The sequence below is a fragment of the Eptatretus burgeri genome, chromosome 4 (genome assembly GCF_056783735.1).
Source record: "Eptatretus burgeri isolate ZD-2024b chromosome 4, Ebu_testis_v1, whole genome shotgun sequence".
Taxonomy (NCBI): Eukaryota; Metazoa; Chordata; class Myxini; order Myxiniformes; family Myxinidae; genus Eptatretus; species Eptatretus burgeri.
The window spans coordinates 81043626-81067399 of record NC_140964.1 but is presented as its reverse complement, the minus strand read 5'-3'; the positions used below and the strand labels follow the sequence as shown (position 1 = coordinate 81067399).

Sequence of the window (23774 nt, the reverse complement as noted above, 5' to 3'; positions counted from 1 at the left end):
CAACAGAATGGGGCTGGCGATTTCAGGACGGGACTCTTACCCCGGTAGAAACAGACATTGCTGTTGCACCCGACACTTTGCTGAACATAGTGGCATGTGGGTGTAAACCAGATGGTTGCAGAAGCATGACATGTAGCTGCAAGAAACTTGGGCTCTTTTGTACCTCAATGTGCAGTAAATGCAGTGGTCTCAATTGCAACAATACAGCACCAACTCTTATAGATGCCGACGATGATATTACCCCAACTTCAGAGGACATCAACATTGAAGATACAGCATCCGACGATGAAGACAATGACTGATGCAACTAGGTGTGTGCATGCGTAAGGTAAAGATTCATCTGAAACTTTTGAGGTTTGAATCTCTAGCATGATCTTGTTTTGAATGTCTTTGCCTCTTGAAACAGGCTAAAACAGCAGTGTGTTGATAAGTGGTGGACATTTTGAGCACCATTTGAATTTCAGAAAGAACTTCAGCGGTTTTTGTTGTTTCCTTTGTACTTCAAAGTATCTGAATGAGTTCCTTATTTCTCAAGACATAATATATTTAGAGATTTAAAGTGCATATTGAGGTAAGTTAGTCACAGGGTCATGAGAAAAACAGGAAATTGCAACCATCTTTGGCGCCATTTTGGATTTTGGGACTAGTTCAAGTAGTTTTATTGGTATAGATATGCGTGTTTCAAATCTGCGAATAAGAATTTATCTAGATTCCTTGACTCCCATAACATATATAAAGACATTTTAGTGTGCTTTATTGGGTTACTTAGTTACAGAGTTATGAGAAAACAACAACAGGAAAAGGGGCATTTCGGGCGCCATTTTGAATTTCAGGATGAGCTCAAGTGTTTTTATTGGTAAATGCGTGTTTTTGAAAAATTCCCAATAAGTATATGATTCATTTCATTGAGTCGCAAAACATATATTAAGACATTTAAAGTGCGTGTTGAAGTACCTTGGTGTAAAACCAGAAACGGCAGCAATTTCAGACGCCATTTTGGATTTCTGGAAGAGCTTAAGCGGTTTTATTCATTTTTGTGTGTTTCAAAATCTTCCGATATGTATTGTATTGAGTTCCTTATACTTCAAAACATATGTGTAGACATTTAAAATGTGTTATAGGTAAACCTACTTGCAAAGTTATGAGAAAAACAGGAAATGGCGGCCATTTTGGACGCCATTTTGGATTGCGGAAAACGCTCAAGGAGGATTCATGAGGACTTTTAGTATGTTATTTCACACACATTCCTGGACCTTTCCTGAAAAAATCAGCTTGTTACCAAAATGTCCAGGTTAAAACCCTAATGCTCTTGGACTATAGATGTTTTAGAGTTCTTCAAAACAGTACAAATATTCAGTGCTGAAGTTCCTCAGTTTGTTATTATACAGCTTGTCTTGAAGGAAAAATAGATTTTAGCAAATTTATCTTCTTCCTCTTTGCTTCTTCTTCTTCCTTCCTCTTCCTCTTTTTAGGGTACCAAGCCTTCAAGGCTGGCTAACCTATTGCTTTTCTTCTGTTTATTTTTTGGTTCACGAGCGCCAACCAGAGTGACCACTATATTCGTTGTGTCTGTGTGTATGTATGTCTGTCTGTCTGTCCAGAGCACAACTTCATGGGATGTGATCCGATTTGGATGAAACTTGAATATGATGTTAATATCAATGCCTATTTTTGTCTTCCTGGCGATGGGCGTCCCACGCCCACTTGTAATTTTTGTTTTTTTCATATTTTTTCTCAATTCTTTTTTTTAATCGAAATTCCCACTCGAGAAATTGTGCGCATTGGCCATATGTACAACATATAAAAAAAATTCAGTTTGATTCTGTCAATTTTGAGGGAGAGGATAGGTTTTGAAGAAATGGGCGGTGACAGATAGTAGGGTTGCGGCGCTGATTTCATCAAAGTATGCATAATCCGAGGAGTGCGAAATGCCATATAGCCTAAATGACGTTATATTGTTCCTGGAATGTTCCAGAGGAAGTTTTGCACCAGAGGTCATAATCTTTGACCTTTGACCTTTAAAGGCCACAAAGGCAAAATTTTCAAAGCTGTGGGAATCAAACCGAGTTTTCGACCTTCTTCGACGAACTAACTCCAATAAGCTATAGCACATCTCCTGTTTCCTTATTTTAATGTCCACAACATTGTTTTGTGACCTTTAAAGGTTACGCAAAGGTCAAATTTTGAAAGTTGTTGAACGAAACCGGGTTTTAGACTTTTTGCAGTTGTTGATTGAAGGCCACTATAATTAATTATAACTTGGTCAAAAATTATCACATTGTCTCATCCTTGACTTCTGAAACAATCTACATCGTCAAATACTGCTCGTGAACCATCGTCATCTTCAGACTTGTTATTATTATTATTATGATTTTTATTCTGCTGGTGATTTTCGTGTTTTTTTTCGCTTTAAAATTCATTTTCTCGTGAACCTTAAGTACAATCGACATGAAATTTTCACCGTAGTATGTATCTTATTTGATAGCATACTTGATTGATAATTATGACGTCGTAGGTCACGTGGTACGGGCGCCATATTTGAAAAACCGAAAAACTTTGGACCTCTTTGTCTCTGAAATCATGCAATGGAAAAAATTGAAACTTGGCACATGTTAAGAACTCCCCATGGGGAACACAAGAGATTTTTCATGACGTTTAGATTGCCGACCATAAAACGTCATTCGATTCAGGGGAATCCCACTGATGGTGTCCACATTTATTACTTTGTGTTCAGGTTATTTAAACACCAATTCAATTGCAACCGACTCTGTATCCAGGAAAATGGGCTAACTGCTTACGTAATAAATAGATTGAATGCGGTGTGTTACTGGGTCCATTGCTCAACAACCCCACATAGTAGAGAGCGTAAGGGGGGGGGCTTATAATTTATCGGGAGAGTTCCGGTTTACCATGTGGACGCACCATGACATTTCCCACACATATATTGCTTCGTGTTCAGGTAATTTAAATGCCAATTCAATTTTAAAAAAGACCGTTTTTACAGCCATTTTCCCCTGCTGTGCAGGGGTCGGGCTTTTTCTTGAGGCAATGTTTTGTGGTCGGATGCCCTTCCTGACGCCAACCCTGGTCGCCTCTTGCGACACACAGGGATATGGTACACCTATTCTAACCGGGGCATACACCGGGACCAGTACACTGGTACTCATTTCGCCGACCTCGGAAGGATGACAGGCTGAGTCAACCCCCGGGTGTTAATTCAGCAGCCAACGGGGCTTGAACTCAGGACCCTGGGATCCCAAGCCACCACCCTAACCACTAAGCCAACACCAGGCTAAATGCCAATTCAATTGATACCGACAAGGTCCCCAGGAAAAAGGGCGAACTGCATACTTAATTAATACATTGAACACTTCGTGTTACTCGGTTCGTAACTCATCGGTCCTGTGTTGTATCAAAGCTGGATGTCTTGATACCCAGTCATCACTGCTGGCAGTTATAAAGTGGCAGTTCTAGTTTTCTTTGTTTTTCCTCCGGCGATTTTTCGGGGTTTTTTCGCTTTAAAATTCATTTTCTCAGGAACCATAAGTCCGATCGACACAAAATTTTCACCGTAGTATGTATCTTTTTTAGTGGCATACTTAATTGATAATCATGATGTCATCGTCCACGTGCTTCGGGCGCCATCTTTGAAAAACCAAAAAACTTTGGACCTTTGTATCTCTGAAACCGTGCAATGCAAAAAAATTGAAACTTGGCACATGTTAAGAATTCCCCATGGAGAACACCTGTGATTTTTCGTGTTGTCATCGGTGAAGTGGTATCCCGGTGAAAATGCGACAAGGAGAACGCTGCATCGGAAAAATTTGAAATTTCTTAAGCGTCATCTCCGCAACAATTCACCGTAGAAAAAAAAATTATTATTATGTCATAGGTCACTGTTTGGCAGCCATATTGTTTTGTAAATTAAAAAAAAAAATCTTCTCCAGAACAGCTGGACAGATTGAGGCGAAACTTTACACACACATTCACCAAAAAATCCTTTTACAAGTTTGTTCATTTTTAATTGAGAGATCACATGGTTTGGTGGCCATATTGAATTTACCAAAAAACCTTCAAAAATTTTCTTCAGAATGGCTAGTCAGATCAAGGGGAAACTTCACAAATGTATTCTCCATGTTTAGGGGATATAAGTTTGTTAATGAATAATTGATAGGTCACATGGTTTAGCAGTCATATTGGATTTAAGAAAAATATTCAATAATGTTTTCTCTGGAACTGCTTAAACTATTGAAGCCAAACTTCGCAACTATCATCTATGGCCATGGATGCATACATGGTAAAAATTATGACATCACAAGTCACATGGTTTAGTAGCCATCTTGCATAGAAAAACACACCTTATCTGATTAACACGAAACTTCACAAGTGAGATCCTCAACCCCATTCGAGGCGGAATTTAAGTTTATTATGTCATTGGTCACGTGGTTCATCAGCCATATTGGATTGAAAATTAATAATATTTGAAAATCTTCTTCTCTGAAACAGCTAAACAGATTGAGGCGAAACTTTACACCCACATTCCCCCCCCAGACATGCTTGAACAAGTTTGTTAATTTCTAATTTATAGGTCACATGGTTTGGTGGCCATATTGGATTGAAAATTAATAATATCTGAAAATCTTCTTCTCCGAAACAGCCAAACAGATTGAGGCGAAACTTGACACACACATTCCCCCAGACATGCGTGAACAAGTTTGTTAATTTCTAATTTATAGGTTACATGGTTTGGTGACCATATTGAATTTACCCTTAAACCTTCAAACATACTCTCCAGAATGGCTGTTCGGATCAAGGGGAAACTTCACACACACATTCTTTAAGGAAAGGAGATACAAGTTTGTTCATGAATAATTGATAGGTCACATGGTTTGGCAGCCATATTGGATTGAAGGAAAAATATTAAATAATGTTTACTCGAGAGCTGCTGCATCATTCAATGTGAAACTTAACAATTATGATCGAGCGGACATCTGGAATGTACGTTTCAACTTTCAACCCAATCGGCCACAAGGTCTGGCAGCGAGAATTATTTGAATCTGAGAACTTTTAGAATTTTTTATTTGGTTATTTATTTATTTTGCTTAAGGCTCACTTGGCTGTGCCTGCATGCATTTGAGGGTACAGTAGTAGCAATTCAATTGATGGCCCCAGGAAAAATGGTCATCTGTGTACATAATAAATGGATAAAATGTGGCCTGTTCCTTGGTCCATAACTTGTGAATCCCACGTCGTAGAGAAACGTGTGGAGCCTCATTCGACTCAGGGGAATCCCGCTTTACGCTCTGCATTAATGGTGTCCACATTTATTACTATGTGTTCATGTTATTTTAACGCCATCTCAATTCATACTGACGATGTCGCCAGGAAAAAGGGCTGACTGCATTCGTAATTAATGCATTGAACACTTCGTGTAACTCGGTCCATAACTCGTCGGTCCCATGTTGTATCAAAGCCTAATGTCTTGGTACCTGGTCATCACTGCCAGCAGTTATAAAGTGGCAGTTCTAGTTCTCTTTCTTTTTCTTCTTCCTTAATTATTCCCGCCTCCTGGTAGGGTCGGCCAGGGGCAATGGTTCTGTCCCAAGTTTTCTGGAACTGGCTGGTAATGCCTGACGCCTGATTGGCATGAATTTGGAACTTGAAATTTGTTCAAGGTGTTGATGTTAACGCACCTACATGATCAAAATATAACTATCGACCTACTCGTCTTGAATCTCATTCCCCCCCCCCCTTCCAGGGATTCGAGATGGCTGTTCCCCACCTTCTCAGCTCTTCCTCCATCCACAACCATGATATTTCCTACCCTCATTAACTGTCTCCGAGCCCATCTCTTTACGGGTTTCCAGTTTTTCCTTCCATTTCTGTGATTAAGAGTTTGTAGCTGCATCTATCTTATTCACCCCTTGCGACGTCCCCTTGCTCTCCTTCTTCCCTACATCCCTTATTTCTCCAAAACTCCCTCTATTTTGTCTGTCAACTTTGCTGTTTGTGTGTCTCCCTCCCACCCCTCCTTCCTCTCTTTCTACTGTCCTTTTTGTTCTGTTACATTCTGATCTGTTCGGTATTGTAGCTCATCCATAAGCCTCGACACTGTACATACAAAAAAGACACTTCCTTCCGATGGACAGTGCACACCGATGAATGGCTCTGCACTCGAAACACCAGTGTGACAGTTTATAACTGGCTTAGAATTTGAATTCAGGTTAGACAACGGAGAGGTTAGTGTTCATATGTCTTGGACAACATTGATTGGAGAATGCTAACCACCCTGGGAAGTAAGAAGCTGACATTTTGGATTTTAACCCTTTGTTGGACAAAAGAGGATAAGCTCTATCATCGATCGATCATCACTAATTATTGAAGTACCATACTCTCATTTATTTGTCATTGGAGTCCTCATCATTTTAAAATACAATCATTTTAATGCTTAGTGTTGAAATGTATTCACTCCTGTTTTTCGAGATCTACAGTGAAAATATGATGGTCACAAACTATGGTCTTTAAAATTTGGCTTGCATATAACATCATCACCCATAATCATGTTTGAAGATATTTCAGGAAGAGGGTTGGATTACTGTATGATCACATAACTCTTAGACAAATCATTTTGTGAAGAAGACTAGATGCACAATAGTTGAATTAAATGCCTGGCAGTGGCAATTCAAAACCAACACGAAATATTGATTTTTGGTTTGTCTGGTGCTTCCCATATCGTATGAACCTGAGAGGAGACGATAGAAGACAAGACCACCGACCTGCCTGCAGCAAGAGAGTGAGAGACCCAAAGACTCAGCTTCATCACAGGAGATGCCAATGATCCTAAATGCCTTGGTTTCTACAGCGTGAAGCCAAGAGAGGTGGGAGCACCAGCCCAGAGGGGAGAGCAGTACTTCATCAGGCTGCAGATGAAAGCTTTAATGTGGTCAGGAGCTCAGGTGTGCCAAGGAAGGACTTTGCCCGATGGAGGATGCCCAGTCGACGACTGCCTTTGGAGGCCATCTTGGGAATGTGGCTTTCCCAGGAAAGATCATGGCAGATAGTGAGACCCAGAAGCTTGAATGAAAGGACCTCTTCAAGAGAATTGTTGAGAAAGTAGATGGGGGTGGGAAGTTCCAGATGGTCCTTTCGGAGAGACATAGTGAGAGTGAGATTTGTCAGGATTGAAAGATATGTTCCACGTGTTGGACCTGCTTGTGATTTTATCCAGTCTGCAGAGAGTGAAGAGGCTGCTGTTTGCTGGTCTGAAGGATGACAGATTGTATGGCAGATGGTGGAGTCATCAACAAATAGATAAAGAGGATTTTCCAGAGAGTCAGAGAGATCATTGATGAAAACCAGAAAAAGAACAGGGCCCAGAACACTACCTGAAGGAACTCCAGCCTGGACAGGAAGGGGGAATGAAAGAACTCCATTAAGGGCCACACGTTGGCTGCGACAGGAGAGGAAGTCTGTTAGCCATGAGTGGAGATGTCCTTGGATATCAAAGGAAGAGTTTGGAGTGCAGGGCAGGGTGCCAGACTGTATCGAAAGCACGCGATATCTTGGGAGATGACTGATTTCATGTCTGGCATTGTGGATCTCCATTCATTGTTGGGAGAGCAGAAGCAGCATATCCAGGCTATAATGACCTGGTCTGAATCCAAATTGATGATCGGAAATCAAGCTATTGGAGAAGAGGAAGGATTCAATGTCAGAAGTGAAGAGGGATTCCATAACCTTGCTGATGATTGGGAGAAGGTTGATTGGTCTGTTATTGCAGGGATCTGTTTTTGCACCTTTTCATGCAGAGCGGGAATGTTTCCGGATTTCCATGCAGATGGCAGATGACTGAGCAAATGAGAGATTGTGAGCAAGCGCAGCAGAACAGGTTTTTTTGTACACGTGGGCTGATGCCGTCTCGACCGGTTGCAGAATCTGAGTTAAGGTTTGACAGCAAACTCTCCACCTTGTTTGAAGGAAAGGACGCAGGGTCCAGGAACAGCTAGGTAAGGTGGGTACAGAAAGTGATGGGTTTGGGACACAAGATTTAGAAGCAAACATGGAGTTTAGGCATTCAGCTTTTTCACGTGCATTGTCTGCTGTGTGGCCATTTGAGGTAAGGAAGTGGATGGAGGGGTTACATACACCAGAGACAGACTTAACTAGACACCACCAGGATTTGGAGGAGAGTGACAGGCTTGAGAGTTCAGACTAGAGATTGGAAAGGTGTTGTTTTCTGGCTCTCCTGAGGGTAGACACACACTTGCTTCGAGCTTTGTGGAAGGAACTGAAATTGCTTTCAGTTGGTATCGCCTTCCATGAGGCGAAGGCAAGTTGTTTTCGGCCAACTGCCTCGCCACAAGCTTCAGTATACAATGGGCGGGAGGAAGGGTAGGACAACCGAAGATGAGATGGGATAAATCTGTGCATGAGAAAGAGCATGTGTCTTTGAAAGAATTCCCAGGATGAGTTGATGTCAGAGGAAGTAGAGAATGGAGACCAGACTAGAAGTTTGATGGCTGCTTCAAGTCCCTGCCAGTTGGCCTGAGTGAAATGCTAGACTCAACGGTGCTGAGGTTGTTTTCCAATTACAGCCAGACATCTACTTTGACAAGCTTGTGGTCAGATGAACCGATTGGAGTGGAGGAAGAACAGCAGATATTTTCAAGGAAATTGGTCAAAATCAGATCCAGAAGAGATGTAGTACCATTGGTTGAGATCCGGGTCGGGACGTTGACCGATTGAGTCAGTCCCAATTTATCACAGAAGTCTTTTGCTGAAGTGCCATGGCAGGTGAGAGAGGTACCCAGACCCAGCCAACTGGCATGATGACAATTGAAGTCACCACATACAAGGACGAGAGAGTTCGGAAGAGAGGATAGAAGTTGGTCCATCTTTTTGGAGAGTGAGATGTAGATGGAGTCATCACTGTTTGGTGGATGGTACAACACACATGCAAACATGAGGTGGGAGTGGAGGGGAAGCCGTAGCCAGAGGTATTCCTGGGGGTGTGGGGGAGAGACTGCATTGCATGGTGAGTGAGGAATAGTGTTTGATGAAGAGAGCAACTCCACTGCCAGGATGAGGCTCAGGTCTGTCATACTAGAGGAGGGAATAACCAGGGAGAGACACTAGGGAGTCAGAGACGTCTTGAAGGAGGAAAGTTTCTGTTAAGCAGATTACGTCTGGTTTGTCAGTGGCAACCTGTATGGAAAGATCTGTCAGGTTTGAGCGAAGGTCCCCAGATGTTTGGAGTCCACACTGTTAAGGGAGGGGAGGAGGTTTGGGGTGCAGGGGAGGGGAGGGTAGGATGAGAGGAGAGAGGAGGGGGGGAGGTAAGGAGAGTTCTTGAGAGAGTGTGGGGGATTGCAGAAGAGCTAGGGGAGAGCGCCGGATGAGGATGAGAAAAGACTCGGTGATGGGTTGAGGTACAGTGGGGAGTAATAAGTGAGGAGCAGAGGGCAGTTGAAAATTGGAGGAGGTGGAGTGATGAGAGAGAAGAGAGAGGGTGGGGGAAGGAGGCAGCTTTGTGGATGTGGGGGGCAACTTTGGAAAGGGGGAGTGAGGGGGAAGATTGGAGGGAGAAGGGTGAGAGGGGAGAGTTGAGGGAGAAGGGTGAGGGGAAGTTTTTGAGAAAGGTGAGAGGGAAGCTTGGAAGGAGAAGTGTGTGAAGGTGGCTTTGAGAGGGAGGGGAGACGATGAGTGCAGGCACGGCCAAGGTGCAGGAGGGCGATGGGAGAGGTGGGGATTTGGGAAGGATGACACTTGGTCGAGGTATGGTGAAGAAGGGAGCGAGCGGGGAAGTTACAAGATTTGAGGGGTTCGGAAAAGGGGGAGGTGTGCTGAGAGGAAGGAAGAAGCATGTTTGTGGTGATGAGTGCACTGATTGAAAGCAGGAGATGTCTGTTAGGTTAGAATGGAGCCCACAGATGTTAGAATACCACACACTTTGGGATAACAGAGGATTAGCTGATATTGAAGCATAAGACAGTGAAGAGGTGCCAAGAGCGGAGGTCGCATGAGAGGCAAGATGGGAGGGGTAAGGAGAGGGGATAACAGGTGAGGGGTTAGGAGGAGGTAGATTTAAGTGTATGGGGTGAATTGGCACTGAAGGTGGAAAAAAAGGACGATTGATGGAACATGAACATACATTGCAAACTGGGATTTTTAAGTCACAGATCCGATTCAAGACATTACGTGAGGGTTGTAGACATTACGTGAGGGATGCAATAAAGGAGAAAAGAAACGTTACAGTTGGACTTTTTAGACACGGGATGAAGGAAAGGTCGAATTGAAAACAGCCTTTTGAAGAAGTAAAAGAGTCGCAAATTATGATGAAATTGAATGGAGTGGTGGATAGTGCATTTGTTTTGGAGGACAAATGGTGCAAGTTGCATCCTATTCTGCCCCTCATTCCTCCCCACACCCATTGTTTGGCTCAGTCTCCCTCTATCTTGGTCTTCAAATCTACCATTGGTGTTCCACTCTCCCCCCACTCCCCTCTCAACTGTTCCTTTTGGCCTGTTGTGTCCTGGTCCATTCAGTGTACTACTTTTGGCTCTTCCTCGAGCCTTGACTATGTCTACAAAAAACATGCAAAAAATAAAAAAGCCAATGTTTTCCTTTAGTATTCATCTGACGAATGTGTGACTGATTCCTGTTTCAGCTGAGAGTCGTCTTTTTGATTTGTATGGACTCCTGTCCATGTAGATTTATAATTCTAATTCCCCTTATTCTTTTGTTGGGAATCTTCTCTGAAATGCTCTCTGCACTCTGTCTTCGGTGTCTTTGTTTCAATGTATGTGTCATAAATAAAGATGTGTTGCTTGATGTTAAATTGCTCCATTATTTTTAATACTGTACATGTAAAAAAATAATAAATACATTTTGTGTCGCAGGCAATCTAAGGAAATTTTTAATTTATTCACAATCGTATTACTAAGAAAATATTGGTATGATCCATGTTGACCCTTTTTTTATGGTCCACCTTGTACATAATGCACAGATTCGATTTGGTCATATGCTTTCCCAATAAGTGTACCCAGCAATTAAAATGATTCCTTATGTTTTGTCACACCACTGCCTTGGCAACACAGCACCTCACTATTCCCAGTTTCAGTTTGTGACAAAAGAGACATTAATTGGTGTGTGGCTCAGGCAGGAATATATCTGTACGTCAATGCTCCTTCAAGTGAATGGCTTGGTGGATTGAGCGGTGGATAGTACATTTGTTTTTGAAGGTCAAATGGTGCAAATGGTTTATTACTGCAATGAGTTTATATTGCATTTTTTTATTTTACATACAAATGACCAGCTGTGAATAATAAAATGGAGATGCATTTGCCTATCCTGCACATTTTGTTGCAGGCATGGCTAAGTCTGTCTGTAGTAAAAAAAAAAAATTCTCTCCCACGAGCAGGTTATTATTGCAGTGCATGGCCCAGGTGGGCTGTTATTTTCCAAAAATACTCTGTCCTTAGCTAGTCAGTGTGAGCAGTAATTTCACAAGCACACCCACACCTTTGGGCTCTCTCTCTCTCTCTTTCTCTCTTTCTCTCTTTCTCTCTTTCTCTCTTTCTCTCTTTCTCTTTTTCTCTCTTTCTCTCTTTCTCTCTTTCTCTCTTTCTTTCTTTCTCTCTTTCTCTCTTTCTCTCTTTCTCTCTTTCTCTCTTTCTCTCTTTCTCTCTTTCTCTCTTTCTCTCTTTCTCTCTTTCTCTCTTTCTCTCTTTCTCTCTTTCTCTCTTTCTCTCTTTCTCTCTTTCTCTCTTTCTCTCTTTCTCTCTTTCTCTCTTTCTCTCTTTCTCTCTTTCTCTCTTTCTCTCTTTCTCTCTTTCTCTCTTTCTCTCTTTCTCTCTTTCTCTCTTTCTCTCTTTCTCTCTTTCTCTCTTTCTCTCTTTCTCTCTTTCTCTCTTTCTCTCTTTCTCTCTTTCTCTCTTTCTCTCTTTCTCTCTTTCTCTCTTTCTCTCTTTCTCTCTTTCTCTCTTTCTCTCTTTCTCTCTTTCTCTCTTTCTCTCTTTCTCTCTTTCTCTCTTTCTCTCTTTCTCTCTTTCTCTCTTTCTCTCTTTCTCTCTTTCTCTCTTTCTCTCTTTCTCTCTTTCTCTCTTTCTCTCTTTCTCTCTTTCTCTCTTTCTCTCTTTCTCTCTTTCTCTCTTTCTCTCTTTCTCTCTTTCTCTCTTTCTCTCTTTCTCTCTTTCTCTCTTTCTCTCTTTCTCTCTTTCTCTCTTTCTCTCTTTCTCTCTTTCTCTCTTTCTCTCTGTCTCTCTGTCTCTCTTTCTCTCTTTCTCTTTCTCTCTCTTTCTCTCTTTCTCTCTTTCTCTCTGTCTCTCTGTCTCTCTGTCTCTCTGTCTCTCTGTCTCTCTGTCTCTCTGTCTCTCTGTCTCTCTTTCTCTGTCTCTTTCTCTCTGTCTCTTTCTCTCTGTCTCTTTCTCTGTCTCTCTGTCTCTTTCTCTGTCTCTCTGTCTCTTTCTCTGTCTCTCTTTCTCCCTCTCTGTCTCTCTCCCTCTCTCCCTCTCCATCCCTGATTGGACGACACTTGCAGTTCAGAGAGGTTCTGGGCTAAAAGGGTCAAAACCTTAATGTGGGACAAGAGTCAGCTGCTAGTCATTGAATTAGGCACTTAATAAAGTGAAGAACTTCTTAAGATCTCGCTATCTGTCTGTACCTCTATCTTCAACATCTCTTCATCCCTCTGTCTAGTTAAATGACCTTCCCACATTATCAAGGCTGTGCACCTGCTGTTTGAAATATCCTGGTGTTGAAGGGTCGAAATCTCTGAATGGTGTCTTGGTGATTGTCATTGAATCATCCACTGGCTGAAGGAAGTTTTACTTTCAGTCCCTATAGAAAGTCTACACCCCCTTTCAAATTTTTCACCTTTTATTGCCTAATAGCTGGATTAAATTGCATTAAATCAGACTTTTCTTTTAAATTCCTTTAAAATCGGACATTGAATCAGACAAACAAACGGACCCAAATGCAATACCCTCTCCTTCGGCGAGGGTAATAATACGGAAGATAACACTAATAAAGCCTTTTCGATTTACATACTTCCAAATGGTGATAAAATCCAACTTTTTATTAACGAACCTCATTTTTTTGTTATATTTCTGTCGCAAAATGATGGCATTCCTTTTTCCTCAAATTTTACCTTGACAAGGCACATTCACCTGACCTGCCTGACTTAAATTTGTTTTCTTAATGTAAGAATCCTAAAGTTTAGAAAATCAAGTTTGAAAAATGGCATAAAATCTCATAGCCCCCCTTGTTTTAGTAATTTCGCTGCACGGCGTTAAAGGGCGAGCCCATATTTATGTACAACTAAAATGGCTGCCAGTCTACCAGTCGATTATCTTTAATCAGATCGCAAAATAAAGTGAGGTGCATGTGTATGCCATCATGAACTGTGCTTGTGCCAAGTTTGAACAAAATTAGACCATGCATGTCTGAGAAATGGTTGGGGACATATTTAAAGAAGAAAATGGTCGCCAGTGGGCCATCTTGGATCTGATCTCGAAAAGAAATGACGTGCATATGTAAGGCATCATTCAATATCTGCGTGGCAAGTTTGAACAAGATTGGTAAATGCTCAACTGAGAAATGGTTGAGGACGTGTTCGATATGGGGTTTTTTTATATCTAAAATTACCGCCAGTCTACCAGTCGACCATCTTTGATCAGATCGCAAAATAAAGTGAGGCGCACGTGTATGCCATCATGTACTGTGCTTGTGCAAAGTTTGAACAAAATAGGGCCATGCATATCTGAGAAATGGTTGGGAACACATTTAAGTAAGAATATGGCCGCCTGCTGGCCATCTTGGATTTCATCTCAAAAAATAAAAAAATGACGTGCATATGTAAGCCATCATTCTTTATTGGAGTGCCAATTTGAACAACATCGGTAAATGCATGTCCGAGATATGGTTGAGGACGTGTTCAACATCGGGGTTTTTTTTATAACTAAAATGGCCGACAGTCAGCCATCTTGGATTTGAACTCGGCAAAAAGGCAACGCATGATGGTATACATATGCACGTCATTTTTTTTCAAGTATGAATACAATCGATCCATACATGTCAGATATATGGTTGCGATGCACAGACGCACACACAGACACGAAAATCGACACCAAATCTATAAGCGCCCATTTCGGACGAAGTCCAACAGGGGCTAATAATCTCCAAGGATAAAGAAGAATGAGTCCCTCATGTTTGTAAAAGGAATGCTATTATGTAGGAAGAAGGAAGTCGTATAAAGTCTGATAACTGAATATTTACAAAGATAGGGTTTATCATTTCATGCATATCAGCATAGTAATATTTCTGTTTGACATGAAGATCATTGTCTTTTTAGCCCCGAATTGATTTGGTCCGAAATGGGGGGGTCATGGATTTGGTCTCGATTTTCATATCCATCCATGCATGCATCCACAGCCATATCTTTACCGATATGCATTTACATGCATTTACCGATGTTCAAACTTGGCACACACATAATGAATGATGGCTTACATATGCACGTCATTTCTTTTTTTCAAGATCAGATCTAAGATGGCCGACTGGCAGCCATTTTCTTATTTAAATGTGTCCCCAACCATTTCTTAGACATGCATTGTCCGATTTTGTTCAAACGTGCCACAATCGCAGTACGTGATGGCATACACGCGCACCTCGCTTTATTTTGCGATCTGATCAAAGATGGCCGACTGGTAGCATCGCGGCCATTTTAGTTGTACATAAATAATGGCTAGCGCTAGCCCTTTATTTCCGTGAAGCAAAATTACTAAAACTATGGGATCTATGAAATTTTATGTCTTTTTTTTTTATTTGTTATACATGCCGTCAAAGGGCAGTCTACAAAAATGCTGAAGAGAAACACCACTGGAATATTAGTTAGTTTGCGAGTTCTAACTCCTCTATTGTATGATTTGCCTTTCATCGGTTGATCAATTGTTGTGCTGCCATATGCTCCTGATTTTATCAGGATATCTTGTAGTCCGCTTCCATGATATCGCTTTCCAATTAAAGCTGGGAAAGTGAAAGCTTATGAAAACCTCCTAATCTGAATACAAGATCTGAGAAACGCCTGGGCAGCGCTACTGGATTTCCTTGGTCTTATAGAATATATTGCCTCATCAAATGTGATCACTGCTGTCTTTTGCCCAAGTGATCTTGTCATCATTTGCACTGTTTTCATGACTGTGAAGACTGTTGAATACTGTGTTAGTGACTCTGGCAGCACTGGACAATGTACAATATTGGTGATTGTTGGATAATTGCAGCTTAGCAATGCATTGAATGCAGTCCACCCAGGTATTGATTGGCTTCCTTTTGGTTCAACAGTACTGGCTTCAAACAGCTTCTGTGGATAGAGGTGAAAAATCTTCCAGGTTGCATCAAGATATTTTGCCTCAGAATTTCTTGTTGCTTTCCCGAATAGGTTTGCAGAGCCTGAACGTTTCCCCATTGTTTAAAAGCGCTTAGCCCTGGCAGGGAGTTGATGGTGTCCTTACCCTTGTGCCAGAGGTCCTAATTGTCTGTAAATTGACCCTCTACTTGCTGATCACATGTCCTCCTTTGGTAAAGAACTAGTGTTGGTGCATGTGTTGTCTGTTTGCCATCAAGTGCTTCCTCTTTGAGATCATCATTATCTGCTGCTGCCTGCACAAAGGATCCTGGTACAATATTTGAAGGTATCACTACACCATCATTCTCCCCCGTTTCCTGGAACTGGTCATTTGCCATGGCAGTATCAATTCTTTCAAGCTCATCATAACTGCAACAATGACCAAATCTGTTGAGGAGAGTCACTAATTGTTTGTTGCCAGTCATGTTGTGTCCTGCTATGGCTATCCTGATGTAGCTTGGTGTATTTATGGTACCCCTTGAGAATGAATAGACAATGTCTTGGCCAATGAACAAAATCTGCTGGTGTAGCTGGTCTGTGCTGGCTGGCCTTTTACCTGGATCCATCTCCAGCTACAGACTAACTACTAAGACCCCTATCTATTTCAAGCAGCCACTTCAGGAAACTGAGCAAGTTGTCTGGAATAATTTGGAGAACACAGTCGCCAGAAATATCATCATACTGAATAGGATTAGTCCCTATTCCTGTGCATCTCTGAAGGTCTGCTCTTAGTATTTGTGATGCATGGTACAATACTTGTTGAGGGTCCTTGGTACTCTCAGAATCACATGGATGGGAGGATATCAGTCTCAAAATGCACGTCCTCAAGATCTTCATTAAGCCACCTATCTGCCAAGAGAACATCACTGAGTGTTATGGAGCTACTAAACACAAGTTCAGACTTTGTAGGGTCTGCTGAGGCTTGAAATACAATGTTTCCCCGTAGTCTCTTCAACCTGTTTTTCAATTTTTCACCCCTGTAGTTTTCAGCTCTTGAGACTTTCTCTGCTATCAGTTCTTTGAATCTTACAAGCAGGCTTGTCATTGTGAAGACCTGTTTTTTATTCATCAGTTGGTTGTCAATTTCATTGAGCATCTGAATGAATTCCTCTCTATGCTGAGCTTTGGTCTCCCTGTGAATCTGTACCATCGTACTCTGGTTCCTTTTGGTAAATTTGTCTTGGATGTATAGTTCATGTAGCAGAGACGATGGTACTTCGCCTCAACAACTATCAAGTCCTCTCCTCCGATTCTTAATAAAACTTTGCTGTTATTTTTGGCTTCTGCAGCATGCAGTAGAGACTCTGAAACTGATAACGTGAGTATTTGTGACAATGCGGCATCCCTCTTTTTCGATAGTTTCGAGCAAAGTACACATTTTCCCCAATCAGTTGATACCTGGGCTCCCACAGCACAGTGGGAGCTATAGGGAAAGGAAACAGGGTTTTTGGTTGTATTTGTAGGGGGAGAAATTATAAATCAAATGAGGTAGTGTTCACAATAACAGTGAAGGACACGGCTGTCATAGAACAGGTTCAGTATAGGAGCAAAACCGTGATCTTTCCATGGCTAGTTAGACTAAGCTATGAGAACTGCTCAAGTAGACAGGGCTCTATACATTAGAAATTAGGAGGGGGATTGATTGAGATGTTTCAGATAATGAAGGATATCGACAAAATAAGTGTAGAAGTTTTTCAGCAGAATAGACAGTGATAGAACCAGGAGCACAGCCTGAGAATAAAGAAGTTTGGACAGTAATCCTCCATCATGTAAAATCATTCATTGGCACAACCTGAACTTTTGTCTTCTGAGGCCTTCATCTGCAGCTTGATGCAGTACTGCTCTCTTCTCTGGACTGCCCCTCCCCCACCCCACCTTACATCATGCTCAGATTGACTCTGGAAACAAAGGCCTTCAAAATATTGGAATCTCCTGCGATTTAATCTGAGTCTGGGCCAATCGTATTCACATCTCAGACAGGTTGGTAGTATTTGTCTCTACTGCCTTCTTTCTGGGCCCGCACTTTCTACAGTTTCCGTGCTCTACCCCCCCCCGCCCCCCCCCCCCCAGGTTTCTGCAAGGCAGACACTTCCAATAACCCCCTTCTGGTGGAAAATCCAGACTCACTGCTCACCTCCACTCATTTGTTCCTCTTTTTTGTTCCGGCCTGTTGAAACAATTACCTCAGTTCTTGAATCTCATTCGTTCTTCCAGTGCTTCGACACAGCTGTTCACCACAATCTCAGGTCTTCCACAACCATGATCTCTTTTTTTTATCCCCATTTATCTTCCTTCCCCAAAATCACCTCTTTCTGAGTTTGCTGTTTTTCCTTCGACTTGTGTAATTGAGTTTGTGGCTGTTTCCATTTTGTTCACTCACTGTGGCCTCCTCTTGCCCAATTCAGCTCCACCTCCCTATAGATAAAGCTTTTGGGATTTAAGTTGTATTTCTAGGAGGAAAAATTTTAGATCAAAAGAGATAGTGTTAAAAACATGGACCAGGTCTCCCTCTATTTTGTACACTGACTTACATCTCTCTCCCTCCTCCTCCTCCTCCTCCTCCTCCTCCTCCTCCTCCTCCTCCTCCTCCTCCTCCTCCTCCTCCTCCTCCTCCTCCTCCTCCTCCTCCTCCTCCTCCTCCTCCTCAGTCCTGTTCTTTTCATCCTGTTATGTCCTCATCCATTCCATGCATTCCAGCTCTTCCACGAGTCTCGACACTTTATTCAAAAACTAATTCCTTCTCATGGCAAAGATGGAAGTGGCCTTGTGATGTTTGTTATTTTAAAAAATAATAATAATAATAACCACTGCATCAACCGATAAGGGTACGATACCTCTTCCACTAACAGGTACGAGTACCGTGTCGAAATGGTGCATCAGGCCTCAAGTGATTGCAGCAAGAACATAATTCGCGAGTTTGCTTCTGACTTTGAAGTGGGCGAGTGTTGGGGTTACAACCGTTTTTTTCGTCTTGACTTGCTGGCCAGCGAAGGTTATCTCAACACCAGCGAGGACTGTGTTGTGCTCAGGTATGTGCATTGCTTTCTGTGCTGTTTTGACTGTAAATTATTTGAATGAAAACTTGAAATTACAATTTAAGCAATTAAATGTAACTATTTTTTTTATCTTTAAAATAGTGAGGCTCATGGAAGAAGATCAAGGTTAAATTGATAGTGGGGTATCTGGGCAATAATTTGGGCTCAACTCGCAAGGGAATGAATGAGAGAGAGAAAGAGATCAAGAAAGAGAAAACACTGAACCAGGTATTAGTAAGTGTTGGATTTGGAAGGGGTAATTGGGGTAATAAAAATTATGGGTCAGGACGCGGATGACGTGACATGGCAGTGCGCTGCTTGCTTAAAGCCCTCATGGGAAGAGTGGGAAAGAACAACTTCTGGAATGTGGTTCCATAGTCGGATGAAGTGAGGAACAAAGGAGTCGAGTTGTGCAGTCAGCCTGGATTTTGGAAGTTTAACCAGGAGAGGGTTGAATCATGGAGTTGCTGGCGAGGGTCAAAGGGTACAGCGAACAGAGGGAGATATGTCAGAGAATAGATGGTTGAAAACAGAGACCCCACCGACCTACTTGCTCTGTGGAAGCAGGAGACATTGTGCTTCAGCCTTGTCACAGGACATTCCACTAATATTGAGATTCTCAATACTCCTAAAGCTAAGTATAGACTGGGAACAGGATGGTGACCTTTATGCCATCATTGCATTATTTCTGAGGCACACTTTTGTGTGCTTCAAAAATCATGGTGACAGTGGCAACTCCATGCTGTAGCATCTGGATGTTTTTGCAGGCAGCACGCTCTAGTGATACGAGGGTAGTTCAAAGTTTGACATGGACTTTTTATTCTCAAAAAACAAAAAGTGCAATGAAGTTGAAACTTCATTTCTTGTTAAGTGATTTTTCGGTTACGCATGCACACTTGTTCCATCAATGCGGTAGGGCCTTGACACTACCTTTGTCGAAATATTTGTGATGGGTGCACACTGCACAGCCAATGCAGGACATGTGCTTTGACATCTTCAACTTTCAAAAACTTAATCCCACCCAGATATTCTTTGAGTGTTGCAAAAAAAAAATTCACGATGGATGGATGATTTAGAACTTCTCAACACATCTTTATAGAGTCGTAGCAAGCAGTGACATTTGCCATGTGAGTGTTAACATTATGGTGCAGGAAAGTCATGCCTTGAGACAGCATACCTGGGCATTTATCTCACTTGCAGTTTGTATATTGCTCATTTCACTTCATTGCTTAACCAAGTGACGTCGTCTCTTTATGCAGCATTGATGTCACTTCTTATAGGAATTGCTCAGGATATATATTGCTTCCTATAGGAATTGCTTCCTATATTGCTCAGGATAGACAATCTCATTATATCAAATCTCAGCATCTAAATTTCTAAATTATTAGGTCATCGCTACCGAGATAACCTAATAAAGCCGGACCAATTGTCCGTCCGTCCGTCAACAATTTTCTTTCCAATCTTGATGAAACTTAGTATGTGGGTAGAGGTCGATGAGTGTTGCACAACGATATAACTTTTGTCTGGGTTCAAGGTCAGGGTCAAGGTCACGAGGCCACGTAAGTTATAAAAATCGCCATTTTCAAAACCTATCTCGTCTGCCATTCTACAAGATATTCGGCAACTGTTTATTGATTATGATAGTAAAAAATATTATCTTGTATCTAACCTGACAGATTTTTGAATTCCCTTCCCGTTTGATCGTCACGTGATCTGGAAGATGGCCAAAAACGCCGATGCGATTCGCAAAGAAGGAAGGAAGGAGAAATGAAATATAAATATAAAACACATTTTTAGCCTTTTATATTTATACATTTTCCGCCGAAGGAGCAAAAGTTTCAAAACCCGAAATGTAAACGTCGGCATTTATTTTCAAAATATCATTTCGTGCATGCGTGCCAAAATACCGAGTCATCTTTAACCAAACTGTGCAGTTCAAGCTGCGCAGTAGAACTGCGCAGTAGTCTTCGGTCATAACTGAACATTGAGAACTTGTGGTATTATAGAGATGACCATCACCCCCACACGGGGGTAATTTTTATTATTATTTCTTATGCAGCTTATGGCCGCTGATTGCATCATTGCTGGGAATGCAGCTGTGCCGCTGATGCAGCGCCCCCTTTTTCCAGTAAGCTGGTACTCATTTTGCCGACTTCAGAAAGAAAGCAGGCTGAATCAACCTACCTGGTGTTGGTTAAAGGCACGACGGGAGCTCAAACTCAAGACCCAAAGATCTTCAGGCAGCCACCTTAACCGTTAAGCCAACACCAAGCCTATTTCTGAATTACAAAATAATAATAATTGATGGAATCAGGCCAGTTTTGTACAGATTATTTCTCGAAGGTCGTAAATTGCTCCTTGGTGGTCTCGCTGGCTTCTTCCACAACTTTTTCCTTATATCGCTTGCCTTTCCAATCCTAATTTGTGTCGTTTTCAAGTGAAATGACTATCTGCAAATTAATGATCACTGCCATTTGATAGTTGGCCGAATTGCATTCTTGGGAGGCGTTCCCCACACATCCTGTGAGTTATTACTCTTTGCATTGTGTGCTTTTTGGTAACACACGAGTTCATTTTTCTGCTCAGATTTTTATACATGCACTATGCTGCTTATGTTTCCTCCATACCACTCCCTTTTCCAATTTCTTATGCACACATGCTGTGTATATTTCATGCATGCCGCTCCTTTCCCTACATGCTACAAGACTCCCATTTTTTTCAGATTAATCCCCACCTGGTGCCAAGCTAAATGTGAAAATCTGTACATTTACAGTGCGGTTTGTTTAATATATCTCCAATTCCATGATCCAGATGGTCGAACTATTCTTTTTTTCATACCCTAAAATAGCAAGTTCACGTCATCCTCGAATCGCTCTTGAAGATAAATCAGCAGCAATCTGTAGTTTTTCAGCCAATGGGAGCAGATCTTATGAAGCCACTGAGCCAACATGGGTATTAGCGGGTTTTGTTTGATCCGATGTTTGCATATCCCATCAAAGTCGCAACATGACCTTGTAAGATCTTTATTATCCGACCCATTTGCTGAAGCAGTTTCTTAATTGTATTGTAGTTCAGTTGGAAAAACCCACACAAAAACTAGAACAGCACTTAGTAGAGCGCAGTCTCACCTCGTGCACTCGTTCTGAACAAAAATACCATTATTAACTGAACACACTCCTATTATGGCCCACTGCTATTATGGCCCATATACCCATATACCCATATACCCATATCTTCCATGTACCCTGTTATGTCACGTATATTGCCATTATCTGTAGCTTTATTGATTATTGATTGATGTTTAGGATATTTAACAGCCACTTTTGTGCACGTTCGGCTAAATTGCATCAATAAAGGTGAATATGAAAAATAATTCAAGCTATATTACCCATGGCTTGTCGATCATATGTATGAAGTTTTGCATCGATCTGTCGAGCGATTCAGAAGAATTTTTTTTTGTGGCAATCCAATATGACAATATGGCCACATGATCACGTGACCAATGACGTCATTAATTTTATTATTCACTCACATATTAAGTCTCAGATTTTTTCAGACGAGGATTTGGATTCAATCAAGTATGGCTGAAATACCACTTCACCGATGACGTCATCATTATCATCCTGTATACCCCGTGAGGGGTTGATGACGTGCCAAGTTTCAATTTTTTTTCGTTGAGCGGTTTCGGAGAAAATTGTCTAATTTTTTTTTCCTTTAATCCACTATGGCTGCCATACATTGTGACTGATGATGTCAAAGTTATCAACAAAATATTCTCCATGGGGAGTTTCTCCTGTTTAAGTTTTGCATCATGGATAACCAGTTTCAGAGAAAAACATTTAAAAAATGAGAATACACACACACACACACACACACACACACACACACACACACACACACACACACACACACACACACACACACACACACACACATCCTGGAAGGTGATTAGCACTAAAATTGTACCAGTGATTATTGGAGCAGTGGCAATGATAAAAGAACCTCATGGAGATCTTATAAACCATCCCTGGGAATATTAATACAAACTAACTCCATTTTCAAGCTAGTCCGGGGCTCGGTGACAATCTTGTAAAGAGCTCTCGAAACAAAACTTTGAGAACAAGAAAACTTCACAGCTTGGTCTATGAATCATGATCCCTTCCCAAAACGTAGGTGGATACTTCGAGCTCTGGGAGGACTCTGTTCCACCTTCTGAAACCCACATATGGAGATAACAAACACACAAAACACATGTACAGAAAAAACACACACAAAACACATGTACAGAAAAAATACACAAAAAACGCACAAACAAACACACATGGGTGGTACAAAAGTCTCACAACCCCTTTGGGGCAAGACTAACAATACACACCAATGGAACACAAAAACGATGAAATTCAATGCTTGTTCTTGACCATGATGATAAAAGTAGATATCTGGGATAAAATCACAAAGCTGTGAGCGGTGATGAAAATCTTAATATGGTGGTGATTCTCGTTCTCCAAGTTTCTGGTTTGTTTTGGGGTTTGGGCAGTATCCTATATTCTGCTTTGAAAAGTACCTCTGACATCAAGTCTGAGGAGTGTTGGCCAATTCAAGCCATCGTCTATCAGAAAACTTAACGCCACTCACTCCCAGCATCCTGCGGCTGAAGATGCTTTTGAATCAAGTTGGCCATCTTGCTTCTTACAGTCTATACACATCACAAGTCCAATCTCAGTGAAAATAAATTTTAGGTCAAGTGGTTAAAGGAGGTTAGGTGGTGAAAGGTATCGATGTAATCACTGGAAAGGAGTCTCAACAAGTGGAAGTTGACATGACATGCAATTTCAGGAGAATGGTCTTGCAAGGGCATTCGCTGATGATTAAACAAACCCAAAGTACTGGTATCGGTTGCAGTTGCAGCTGCAGTTGCATACACATGTTTTGACATACCTTTTCTAACTGGACAGCTTATTGGTGCAAATTGCCCCCAAATTATTTGTAATTATGATGGAGCAAAGTACCAGGATTAACACCGATTTGTACTATTCACTTTTTGTCCATCCTCTTGAATTTGCCTTTGCTTATATAGAAATAATTTGTAAGAATTGTTTATTTCTTTCTATCTGTGAAGAAGTTGTTTATATTGGTGTTGTTTGGAATATCAGGTTCCAGGTTCGACCTCCAACTTTCTACCAGAAATGTCGTGACCAGCAGTGGCATTTGGGCCAGCTGGAGACTTCTCAGGCAGTCTACATCCAGCAGATAAATGATCTGAAGGAGGTCAGCAAGCATTCAGTGGTTCTTTTCCTTTTTGTACATTGTGGTTTTAAAACGAGCCTTTAATTCGT

General features: G+C 41.5%; 2 protein-coding genes across 2 annotated transcripts in view; both read left to right on the top strand.

The window, feature by feature from the left end:
* The window catches only part of TRIM37 (tripartite motif containing 37), a gene marked incomplete at its 3' end in the record, with an annotated part of 187900 nt that overhangs the window by 136630 nt on the left and 27496 nt on the right, over nt 1–23774 (top strand). The window contains exons 15-16 of the mRNA XM_085876555.1: nt 18253–18432; nt 23592–23706. Of these exons, the coding sequence (XP_085732681.1) occupies nt 18253–18432; nt 23592–23706 (295 nt within the window). The remainder of the gene's footprint in view (nt 1–18252; nt 18433–23591; nt 23707–23774) is intronic.
* On the top strand, nt 9657–12059 carry LOC147028508 (uncharacterized; the record flags this gene model as incomplete). Its single annotated transcript, XM_085880259.1, has 2 exons — nt 9657–10644; nt 11616–12059. Coding segments are annotated over exons 1-2 (744 nt in total), but the record flags the coding sequence as incomplete, so codon positions are not given.